At 46.2% G+C, this 12,208-nt stretch overlaps 2 protein-coding genes across 7 annotated transcripts in view; one reads left to right on the plus strand and one right to left on the minus strand.

Annotated features, from left to right (window-relative positions):
- USH1G (USH1 protein network component sans) overlaps positions 1-12,208 on the plus strand; it is a 29,717-nt gene that overhangs the window by 11,637 nt on the left and 5,872 nt on the right. The window contains exons 1-2 of one of the 6 annotated variants that reach the window (XM_083598226.1): positions 2,373-3,621; positions 3,788-4,052. In XM_083598226.1, coding sequence (XP_083454352.1) covers positions 3,889-4,052 — 164 coding nt within the window. In that variant the 5' untranslated portion in view covers positions 2,373-3,621; positions 3,788-3,888. Of the gene's footprint in view, positions 1-2,372; positions 4,053-12,208 lie in introns of those variants that run through there. The other 5 variants (XM_083598228.1, XM_083598229.1, XM_083598230.1 and 2 more) reach the window with 5 other exon arrangements.
- The window catches only part of OTOP2 (otopetrin 2), a 43,003-nt gene that overhangs the window by 8,694 nt on the left and 22,101 nt on the right, over positions 1-12,208 (minus strand). The window contains exons 2-3 of the mRNA XM_083598194.1: positions 1,392-1,567; positions 236-685 (exon numbers count right to left, since the gene is read on the minus strand). Coding sequence (XP_083454320.1) covers positions 236-650 — 415 coding nt within the window. The 5' untranslated portion in view covers positions 651-685; positions 1,392-1,567. The remainder of the gene's footprint in view (positions 1-235; positions 686-1,391; positions 1,568-12,208) is intronic.

Below are 12,208 nucleotides of genomic sequence, written 5' to 3' on the forward strand. Positions count from 1 at the left end.
AGAACAGTTGAGATTTTTGATTAAATATAGGCAGGACTGTGCTTGGCCACTGTGAGAATAGGTCGATGTTCTACAATGGGCCGCTGGCCTGATCCAGCTGTCTCTTTTTATATTCTTATGAATGCAGCAGCACCCCTTTCATGGATTTGCCCCATTCCCATGGGAATAAGACCCACTTGCTCATCATGTTTACGTTTTGTCCTTCCCACCCAACAACATATAGCTTCCTGCTCACCTCTCAGCCAGATGGGCCCTGCATGGTTGTCCTTGCAAGGAATGGCACCCTGCAGCCTGGAGGTTCTGAAGATGTAGAAGAGCATCCAGGCAATGTTGATCAGCATCACAATGATGAGCATGAAAAAGACATCATAGTCATGCAGCTTTACTTCTTGGAAAGCCCCACCGCTGACCAGTGTGCAGGACAGAAGCACCAAATTGATGGCTAGTAGAATGGAGAAGACACGCCCTCCTTTCTTCCAGACTTCTTTGGAGCTGTGTGGCGAGGGAGACGGGCACTTGTGGGAGCCAATGGGAGAGGTGGGAGATAGCGGGTCAGGTCCAAAGCTGCCCTTATCGTCCTTGTGGCCGGAGCCCATAATGGAATCCTCACGTCTGATCTCACAGTCTTGCCACATTGATACTTCGGTCATGATTTAATGGGCACCGAGGAGATGCTGCTGCTGGCCTGAAGGCGGGGGCAGGAAGAGAGAAAATGTACACACCTACGTTAGTGTCATTGTAAATTATGGTATTGTTAGAAAAAGGGGGAAGATGCACATAAAAAGAGAACAGTAAGACCTGCAAAGATGGGCTTCAAGGTGCAATCTTTCACCTGGTCTTTCCATAGCAAGCTCCCATGTTGTGAAAGCCTATTCTGTTACTTTCTAAGGCCCTTATTTTGAGGGATTTGCAAGCAGCAAGAACTATCTAGTTGTACTACTGCATTGTGAAGAAACAGATCAGCTAGGGGAGCACACCTGGGGTGCCAATTTGAATAAAATATCAGTCACAAGACATAGTGCACGTACACCATTTGAATGGCAATGCCCATCAACTTTTTGGCGGGGAGGCTGACCCCTTCAAATATTTTATTGGGGGGGCGGGGGCAAAGGGACCTCAGCCATTGGCGTTGGCTCCTACAAACTCCATTGAAAATATACTCGAGAGTGTATTCCCAGGTGCGTATTGAAACCTACAGCCCTAGGTTGCAATCGTATGAGCATTAGCCTGGGAATAAGTCCCGTTGAAAACAAACTGAACTTACTTTAGATGCATGGGATTGCATGCAGTGCTGGAGTTAAGATTTGCTACTGATATCGCTAAGTTGGTATTTTATAACTAGGCACGAAGAGACAAGAACAGTAATCACAACAAAGAACAAATGCACCTACCTGTTTTCCACCCGCAAGTCGACTCTCTTTCCTCACCGCTGCTTTCACACAAGCTTCCTTTCCCCCCAGCTCACAGATGCCCTGGAATTTATATCTGTCCGGACACCTCTGTGATTTACACCACCAGTGATCTTCATAAACTCAGTAAGGCTCACATGATCCATTTTGTACAGTAGCTAGTTTTAGGGAAGAAAGGATGAGGAAGAGAGGGTCAAGGTCACTTGACAGTAAAAATGGTGGGAAGGTGGGATCTTATCACAAACCATACTGCACAGGTCACATTTCATTATTATTATTATTTTTAATAAAGCATGACAGCAACAATTGGCCTTGGCTTAGTATCAACCTGCCAGTCTTGAGCTGGAAGTAAAACCTCTTTAGGCTGAAATCCTATACAGTACACACTCCATTGATCCTATACGAGCTCCATTGAACTTACTGGGTCTTCTGAGTAGATGTGATATATAAGGACTGCATTGTCGGTGTCTTATCTCCTGCATATTTTTGGAGTTGGGGGCCAGATGAAAAAGAGTACAGAGCTCTTGTGCCTGTAATAGTTATGCAGGGGAGGGGATTTCAGTATAAATGACAACAAAACAAAATCACAACCAAACCCTTTTCTACACAACTATTAAAGACAAAGGAGCCCCGCTGTGGGTTAAACCACAGAGGCTAGGACTTGCCGATCAGAAGGTCAGCAGTTCGAATCCCCACGACGGGGTGAGCTCCCGTTGCTCGGTCCCTGTTCCTGCCAACCTAGCAGTTCGCAAGCACATCAAAGTGCAAGTAGATAAATAGGTACTGCTCCGGCGGGAAGGCAAACGGCATTTCCGTGCGCTGCTCTGGTTTGCCAGAAGCGGCTTAGTCATGCTGGCCACATGACCTGGAACCTGTACGCCGGCTCCTTCAGCCAATAAAGCGAGATGAGCGCCACAACCCCAGAGTCGATCATGACTGGACCTAATGATCGGGGTCCCTTTACCTTTACCTTTAGCCCTTTTTCACCTGACTATCCTAGGCATGAAATGCCAGTGTTGTTTCCTGTGGGTCTGTGTTTTTGTTTGTGCTTAAATATCAGTGTCCTTTAGCCAACAGTGCACAATTCAGATTAGTTAGAAGATTGCTGTTATTGCACTGTAGGGAAGGAACCCTGGCAATGAGTTGTTCACTGACTTAACCAGATTTATACACCACTTCACCATCAAAACCTCTAAGCAATTTACATTAAAAAATAATAATCCATGACATCCACTTATGCTATTGCAATAGAATGCCATTTGCAGCCATTTATCCTAAGAAAACTGCAGGAGTGAATCATCCAGTTCCATGCTCAATAAGGCTGGAAGGAAACAAACATTTCTGGACGCTAGTCCATGACAGCGTATGCCACTAAAGTGCCAGTTATTTCTGGTAGAACTTCTAAGTGAATTTCATTCTCTGAGCAACAGATGGCGCCAGAAGACCAGGTATTCCCAAAGAGAGCTGGGAAGAGGGAACTAGTGGTCACTCACAGCCCTTTGAAATTCAGGTCACGCATACTGAGATGGTTGATGCAACAAACAGGTGCCTGGAAGCACATGCATCGTACAGGCACCACATGCGCAGCCTGCATTAGATGTGGGCATACACTGCGTAGTAAACAGGCACAAGGCAATTCTGAAGAACATTCCTGGAAGACGACTACTGCTATTCTGAAATTGAACCTTCTCACTTGGGTAAACACTGGAGGAAGTGCCATAGCACAGCGGGTGGTGTTTTTCATGCAGAAGGTCCCAGGGCTATTGCCCACCCCTCCCAGGTAGGACTGGGAGAGACCCCCGGCCTGAAGGCCTGGAGAGCTGCCAGTCAGTGCCCACAATACTGAGATGGATGGCGCAAGGGTCTAACTGGTTAAAAGTCAGCTGCTTTGCTGCTTCACACAGTTGTAGAGTTCTCTGTTGAATGGAAATTGTGGAGGGAAGCCTTTTCAAAAGTGGATTTTTGTATGCGGCAACTACCCCTCCCAGAAACTTCCTTTCAAAAAACACAACAACACTGTTATCTCAGATTTGAAGGGGAGGGAGAAAATGTCTCAGAATAGCAGGTAGCAGGCAGAAAGTTTTAAGTCCCTTGAAAGCGAGAACTTCAGCTATTGAGGCAACAGCTGAGCAGAGAATTCCACAGTGTTACCAGCCCATTTTGGTGCTAGGAAGAGGACAGAATGAGTGTCTTCTGCAAGGGGTTTGCTAAGGTGAAGTGCACACCAGAGAGCGGCAAAGAATCCTTAGGACCCAGGGGAATCCACAGAAACTAATCTCATGCATTCAATATGAGGAGTTCCTCCCCTCACTGGTCAGGGATTCTCAGGTGTCCAAGTAACAAAGCTCCCTCCTCCTCCTCCTCCTCTCTTTTCTCAGCCAGCTGCTTTCCTGGAACTCTCTCCTCAGACTCCATGCCCGTCCTCTTACTATCCCCTCTCGCCCTTCCCAATGAAGCGGCCAGGGAGTAAAGCTGCACCATGAACGACCACTACCACAGGGCAGCCAGGGATGGCTACCTCGACCTGCTGAAGGAAGCCACCAAGAAGGACCTCAACTCGCTGGATGAGGATGGCATGACCCCAACCCTATGGGCCGCCTACCATGGCAACTTGGATGCGTTAAGGCTGATAGTTAGCAGAGGGTAAGTCCTGCTTTTTGCCCTGTTTTGACTTTGCTGTGATGCAGGGCTCAGCGAAAAGTCCACGGCTCTTTCCCTTGACAGGCCACACAGCCTCGCAGGGAATGAAAGCAAGGCAGGTGGATTGAGCCTGCTTGTTTTTCCACCTTTGGGGGGGAATGTGTAAATCTGTGCTAGCCTAAATTTCCCATATGGACATGTTGGGAAAGCAGAGAAGCTTTTGACTCGGTGTAGCTGCTGTTTTGGGTCAGTGGGCAAGAAAACCTCCTCCCCCATCACCTTATCCCATCTTTTAACAATTGTATATTTCACTGCCTGTGAATGTCTTGGATTGGTCTCCCTCCCTTGCAGATTTCACCCTTAAAACTATCATGAATGGACAGACCGCAGCACTGTGTTCTCTCAATGTTGGTTAAGATGTTTGGTGCTTGGCTGGCAACTCTAGCCCCGTTCTCTTGTTTTATCTGGCAAAGGCAGGGGTTGGTAACTCTCTCCTGTTATGTGTGTCAATAGTTTTAAAGAGACATGAAAGTGGTTTTTTAGTATTGCTTCCTCCATGCACTCACATTTCTATTACCTCTGGGTTTTGTGTGCATTTTGAAGCACTACAAAAACCTACCAAACCTATTAGATGTGGGAGCTGGATGGAGGAGATCTCTCAACACCCCTCTCTCCCCAAAGCGATTTGTTTTTCAAGCCAACTCTGGCTCATGAGGCATTGATGGGGCTGTATCGGTTCTTCTGTTATAGTTTGAAGAGGGAATTAATTATCTATGCACCCCCTCCAAAATCCATTGAAGACAGTGTGCTGAGAAGGATGGAGGAGGCCTGCAAAATATGTGTGCTAAAACACAGATCAGACCTATGCTCTTATCTTCTCCATCACAATCACTGATGGCGTTAATCATAGAAGCTGCAAGAGGAAGAATCTGAGAGGCAGAGAGGTATCAGGATAATTGGATCCTCTTCCTAGAGGCAGGCCAGCCTCTGTGTCCCAGAAAAGCTGAACTTTTACAAGATGAAAATACATGTTTTGGTTATCTATTGAAGATGGGCACTATGCAAAATCAGCTCTAACTATTGGATGAAGGCTATGGGTTCTGTGGTGACCAAATAATCTAAGGTGTCCTCAGTTCAGCCACTGCTGTTCACAAATCTGCAAGACTGGAGTGCTGTTGTTCCCATTCCCCAAATGAACTTAGGGATAGGAATGGAAGTTCACCTGAGGCCAGTCAGTGCAGAGCTCCAGCATAGATCAGTTGACCAGGGACCATAGCTAGTACTGTATGAGGTTTGCCAAAACTGCTTGGGCAGGTGCTGCTGGACTATTAGAAATTCAAAGTATTTATTTATTTAAGGTATTCATATGCTGCTTAAATGCTGAAGTGTCCAAGCCGCTCTCAGATAGCTCCAGTGTGCAGGAGCAGCACAGGGGCCTATAACCTTTTGGGCCAAAGCAGGTCCCTTTCAAAAGGTCTTTTGAAATCTCAGCTTTCGCACAGAAAGCAAAGAACAAGTCATTACACTGACTTGCCTTACATTGAGACTTTTTGATTTCCATGATTGCTAATGCACACATTTTTATATGTTTCTCCTCTGAGCACTAAATACGAGTGCTCTCATTATTATCTGATGGGTAAGCGGCATTCCCCTAATTTTTCAGTGTTGGCTGCAGTTCCATACAATTTTGCCACCCCTCAAATGGGCTTAAATGTGGATTTCTGCAGAAAGGTACCTGATGGTACATTTGGACTGGAATAGATGGTCCTGGATGAGCATCTTCCCTGCAGCTCAGCTAGTGTTTAATGAACTGAAAATACTATGTGCTTGCTGTCAGTGGGGAGGATATAGTAGAGAGGAATGCTCATGCCCTTTTGGTGATGAATGTTATTAGGAAAAGACAGATGAGGCTGGCTCTTTAAAAGGTGCTTTCATCATTGGCCACAGTTTGTCAGAGATGGAAGAAATATACCCTGGCGCTTAATTAAAACAGCACGGAATTTGCAAGAGGGAGGGAGGAGGCCTTGCTGCGCTCAGAGAAGCAAAATTATTGATGCTCAGTATTGACTGGGAAAGTTTACCTGCATCTGCAATGTCACTATTCTCCCCCCCGTCCCCCAATTAACAACAGTAACATATCCTTTATTGGCACAGCTGCCTAGCTGCTGCAAGCAGAAATCGGCAGGGAACTTAACTCTGTTGTAGAAGATTATGAGCTCCAGTTGTTTAGGTCTTCTGTTGGACAAATACTTTTGCACAATTGCAACTAATTCCTGCAGACGTTTATGCATCAGTAATCAGTCGCTGAATGTGCTTTGATGTGCTAGACTGGAGGATAAATTGCTGTCTGGACTGCCTCCCTAAGCTTTTCCAAAGCGGATATCTGATGAATATGGAGGCTATGATCATAGGCCTCACTCCCAAATCTTATATCAACTGCGTGCACCACTTTATCCTCTCAATGTACAATGTAGGGAACAGTGAGGCAATACTATTGTTGCACACGAAGGTTTTGTCTGGGTGCACAGCTCTGCAGAAACACCATGTTTGTATTTTGTGCAGCACATGATGAAGGCAGGATTGTGGGGAAGACAGGAGGATTTGGTGGTAGATCTGCCCTGTTCATTAGTCAGACAAAAGGCCTCTTTCATCCTCCTGGCTGTGCGCTAATGAGGGAAAGGAACACAATTAATGTGACGGCTGGGAAAAGGGAGGCAAGCTGGCATTTGGTGCCACAGCCTCCGAGAGAGACAATTGCTCTTTAGTGAGAGTTTTTGACAAGCTCATCGGCAGCAGTGCCCAAGATGGGAGATGGGCCAGCTTATGATTAGCTGGGCTTCACAATGAAGGGTTTCAGGAGATGAGGTGGCAGTGAAGTTGCCTTCTGTCCAAGTGGCAGTGTGTTATTTTGGCAACAACACACTCATTAAAGAATGTGTCGTTCCCCCCCGTTTGTTTTATTCCTGGGTGAATGCCAGAGATGCTCTCTTTTCATAATTCAGTTGTAGACCAAATGCAGTGTGCAGTTCAGATTTCCAGGATGCAGAGACCCTGATCTTAGCTATACTTCCTGCTCTGGATTTGAATTCATGGCTTCAACTTGATCCCACACTTCCTCACAGGAAGCAAACACCGTGAGGCAGGCTCTGGAGTGCAAATGCATTGAACTCCACCTGATCTAGGCAGGGCTTAAGCTTCAGCTGGTGCAAATCCAAAGTAAGAGGGGAGGGAAACAGCAAAAGGCTTTCAAACAGTTCTGGAAGTTTTGACGACCTGGGACTCCAAAGCGCAGCATCGCCTGTTGCCATACTGACACCAGTTGAGTGACAGGTGGGCAGCCTGCCAGCCTTGTACAAAGGTTCCCCATCCCTGATGTAGGATGTTTTCACATTAGTGGATTAACACACAGCAAGGTTGTTTTGCAATCTGCTGTCTTCCTTCTATTGTACCCTTCCTCCACCCCAAATTTTGCACAATCTCATAGCTTCTCTCCCCTGGTTCTTCATTTTTATCCTGCATGCTTGCCATGCATGCATGCTACCCTCTCTCATCCTTCCCTTCTCCAGTTAGGCACACCTGTTGGTACCTCTTCCTGCCTTAGACAGGCTGCAGGGAAAATAATATAAGCCGCCTTGAGCCTCTACACCAATTATAAAATTAATTTGACATTTTTATGTAGCAGAAGTCTTTTAAAAATTTAGACAGACGCCACTGCCAAGATCATTTCCCTGTCTGGTTACTCATGGCAATAATTGATCCTTGCCCAGAATCTGAGTTAATTCTATTTGAAGTCAGGACATCAGTAATTTGCAAGGCAATATTTTTAATTACTGAGTAGTGATTGTGAGGATTGTTGACTTAAAGAAAGGAGTGAGATTTAGTTTACCAAATGTTGTAAAGACACTTGAGCCTCTATACTCAGTCTTGCTAACTTCTGCCCACTGAAAAAAATCCCTGCAGTGGAGGATAGAGATGGACACTTACTCCCCACTTAAAGATTACATGTTTCCAAATGCAGGGGTACCTTAGTTTAAGAACAGCTCTGTTTACGAACTATTCAGTATATGAACTCCACAAAACCAGAATTAGTGTTCCGGTTAGTGAACTTTACCTCTGTCTACAAACGAAGGCCAAACGGTTGAAGGGCCGGTGGCGGGAGGCCTCATTAGGGAAAGCGCACCTCAGTTTAAGAACAGCTTTGGTTTAAGAATGGACTTTCGGAACGGATTAAGTTCGTAAACTGAGGTACCACTGTACTAGCCTGTTATGTTCCCTTCCCTCTCAGATTTCTGCCTGTTCCAGGAAGGCAGTTCATGAGAAGGCTGACATGCAAGAAGACAGATGAGCACAGAATGTCAGAGATTTGTTTTTTTGTTTATAAAGTTCCAAAAATGTGTTGGAAGTGAGTGAATGTGCTGGCTAGAGCAGTTAAAAATAAAATCCACAGTGGCCCAGTGATCTGTACATCTTGCAGACGCTTCAAGAGAACTCAGTGGTTCCCTTTAATGTAGTTGTAGCATCCTTTTCTGTATTTATTTTACATTTAGATGCTGTGATCCTGTACATTTACAAGTGTCAAGAAGGAGCAGAAATTCAACAAAGGCCTTTTTACCCTGTCATGATAGCACAAGGCTGGGAAAAGCTACAACCTTAGCATTTCTGCCTATCACGTGTCTGTTTAAGGCATAGAATCCATAGCGACAAAAAATGGCAATCCTAAATACCTGTGATTACTCATAAATATTATGTATGCAAATAGTGAGGGCCTGATTTATAGCTGTTGCATCACTATATGTGGCAACAAATGGATGGGGCTGAGGTTTACAGAAGATAAAAAGAGGCTGCTCAATGTAGGCCACTTGTTGGGTTAACAAAAGCAGGCGTTCTCAAACTATCTGCTCCCTAGGACCCATTTGGAACAGGCGAAAATTACTGAAGCACACCCATCACAAAATGGTGGCAGATGGATGCAGACTTCGGCATAAGCAGCTAGCCGTTGCTGACATCACCTTCTAGTTACACCTAATCCATCTTTTGAAATGGCCTACTTCTTTGCCACAGCAATTTCCTTGCGTCAATGAGTTCCATAGCTCTGCTTACTACAGACATTTGCTCTGGAGGTAAGGTGTACCTCAGCCTTCCTATTTTAGGCGGAATTTGCTAATCCAGAGGCTCCTAATTAGAGAACTTCATTTTTTTCTTTTATATTTTTATCATCCCAACTCTGCATGCCTCTCAAAGTATTTTTGCTCATCTCCTGTGATTTATTTTCCCTTTCTTTCACACTGAACTTGGACTCAACTGCCATTTCACTTGGTCCTTTAATGTAAAACAGCTTTCTTCATTTCTATTCATAAATACATACAGCGCTTTTTTCTGGGCACCTCCTTTCCCCCCAAATGTTAAAAGTGTGGCACTTGCTGTAACAACTTCACGGTCAGTACCGACAACTTCTTCTATTTTTTTTAAAAAGCCGTGCATACATACATACATAATTTGATTTGTATGCTGCCCTTCCACAGTTCAAACTATGCTCAAGGCAGCTTAAAACAGCTTTCTCCTCAGAGGAAGGGGGACATTTCTTTCCTCCGCTCCTTCCCACCCCCCACCCCGTCTCCAGCCATGTTTTCTCACCATGTAAGCAGTTGCCTGAGGGACGTGGGTGGCGCTGTGGCTTAAACCACAGAGCCTAGGACTTGCTGATCAGAAGGTCGGCGGTTCGAATCCCCGCGACAGGGTGAGCTCCCGTTGCTCGGTCCCTGCTCCTGCCAACCTAGCAGTTCGAAAGCACCTCAAACTGCAAGTAGATAAATAGGTACCGCTCCGGCGGGAAGATAAACGGCGTTTCCGTGCACTGCTCTGGTTCGCCAGAAGCGGTTTAGTCATGCTGGCCACATGACCCAGAAGCTGTACGCCGGCTCCCTCAGCCAATAAAGCTTGATGAGCACCGCAACCCCAGAGTCGGCCACAACTGGACATAATGATCAGTGGTCCCTTTAACTTTTAAGCAGTTGGCTGATACTGCCATTGGTCCAACCAAAAGGGTATGGCGTGGCCAAGAAGCAGGGAAGGCAAGTGAGGAGGGAGCAATGGGCAGACTGTGGCATTGAGGCCCATCTGAAAGCGTCCCAAGGCCCACTGGTGGGTCCCGGCCCACTCTTTGAGAAACAGTTATCTATAGGGTATTTTGGTGGCATTTTTTTTTTAAGGGAAGCGCTGTAAGTGCTTGAAAGCGGCAATATGTCACAATTAAGCAAACATCACAGCCAATTAGATTATTATTAACTGTGATTAAGCTCGGGTTCACATTAATTGGAGCTTGATGCAACCTTACCCCTTCCCATGCACTTCCCCCAATGCCAGACGGGAAATGTTCCACCTAGCAAAGGGACTTCCCCCTGGTTACTGGTTCTTGCTGATTCCTGCTTCTGGTGGTTTTGTAACTGCCACCAGTCATTGCACTTAATTATGTTTTTCCTGCCTGGATGTTGTTAGCAGGGATTACTGAATTTCCCATAAAGGATGATCTGGTATCAGTCAAGTGGGAAGGAGGTTTTTGGACAGGCCTCTTCCTCTCCCTGCATCCCATGCCTACTTGGTCTCTCGTGTTCCTTGTAGCCCCGCTCACGCACCCTGTCCCACGTGACGATGGTGTCCAGCTGTGTTGCGGAAGCACTTCACATCATACCAAAGGAGGCGGCCGTGCAGCGAGGTTACGGAAATCCTACGCTGGAGCAGAATGGAAAGCACACCAATCTGGCACTTGGCACTGAAACTTGACCTAGTCATGGAGTCTGTTTGCAGTATGAGAGCCCTTCCAGTGTGGGAATCAAGCAGCCCTGGAGGCAGGGCTGGCCCAAGTGTGGTGTAGTGGTTAAGAGTGGTAGACTCATAATCTGGTGAACCGGGTTCGCTTCCCTGCTCCTCCACATGCAGCTGCTGGGTGACCTTGGGCTAGTCACATTTCTTTGAAGTCTCTCAGCCCCACTCACCTCACAGAGTGTTTGTTGTGGGGGAGGAAGGGAAAGGAGATTGTTAGCTGCTTGAGACTCCTTCGGGTAGTGATAAAGTGGGATATCAAATCCAAACTCTTCTTCTTCTTCAAGTCGTCTTGCTGCCTGAGGCAGACAAGATGGCGCCCCTCCACATTCCAAGCGCAGAAATCAATTGGAATGGCAGTGGAATCTGATATCAACACCGGGGGTGCAACAGCTTTCTCCACTGTATCTGAGGCACCAGGCCACAGTAGCGTGCAGGACAAGCAGTGTGGCAGCAGAGAGGAATGGCAGAAGAGATGTGTGCTCAAGAGGAACATTTGAGGGCTGCTCCCTGAGGCGGTCACCCCACTCTGCCTAATGCCCTGCCTGGAGCTGCCAGCATCCCCCATCTGCCTCAAGTACTAATCCACACCTCACCATTTTGATGTAAAGACCCTTCTCAAACATTGGCTCTCCCAGAAGTCATTTTCATTGAAACAAATTTCCAGAGTGAGTTTGTTGCAACCAAAAAAGGAGACTATTGTGGCAACTTAGAGACTAAACATCCTATTTCGTAGTAGTAGTAGTAGTAGTAGTAGTAGTAGTAGTAGTAGTAGTAGTTTTAAGCTTATGCTATAAAAATATGGTTAATCTTTCAAGGTTCCACAAGACTTCACTGATTTTCCTTGAAGAGGCCCAGCCCTTACAACCTGCCTCATGAAATCATCTGGCAGCAGCAGAAGCTGCTATCCAGACTGAGGCCACCTTTTAGCAGGTGGAGGCAGGTCACATTGGGCACTAGATTTTAAAGTACCATTTAAAGGGCAACAAGCTGTCAATTGTGTCACGAGACTAGCCACTATTTGGGAGGTAGGTTCCACAGGGATTTTTCCTGCTTCAGGCACTAACATGTCTTGGGCAAGTGGGTGAATGTAAGAGAGGACAATATGAGGCATACTGCTTCTTTCCAGCCCTGATACTCTATGGTTTAGCGGTTAAATTTGTGTTGCAATTTTCAATATTGAGGGGCTGCAGTACAATGCGGTGCAAGGAACGGTTGTATTGTACTTCGCAGCTCCCATCTTGAAAGGACTGGACAAGTTCATGGAAGATAAGGCTATTAATGTCTACTAGCCATTATGGCTATGCTCTGCCTCTATGGTCACAGGAAGCAATGGGAGG

The sequence above is a fragment of the Podarcis filfolensis genome, assembly GCF_964270895.1.
Source record: "Podarcis filfolensis genome assembly, chromosome: 2".
In the NCBI taxonomy this organism is placed as follows: domain Eukaryota; kingdom Metazoa; phylum Chordata; class Lepidosauria; order Squamata; family Lacertidae; genus Podarcis; species Podarcis filfolensis.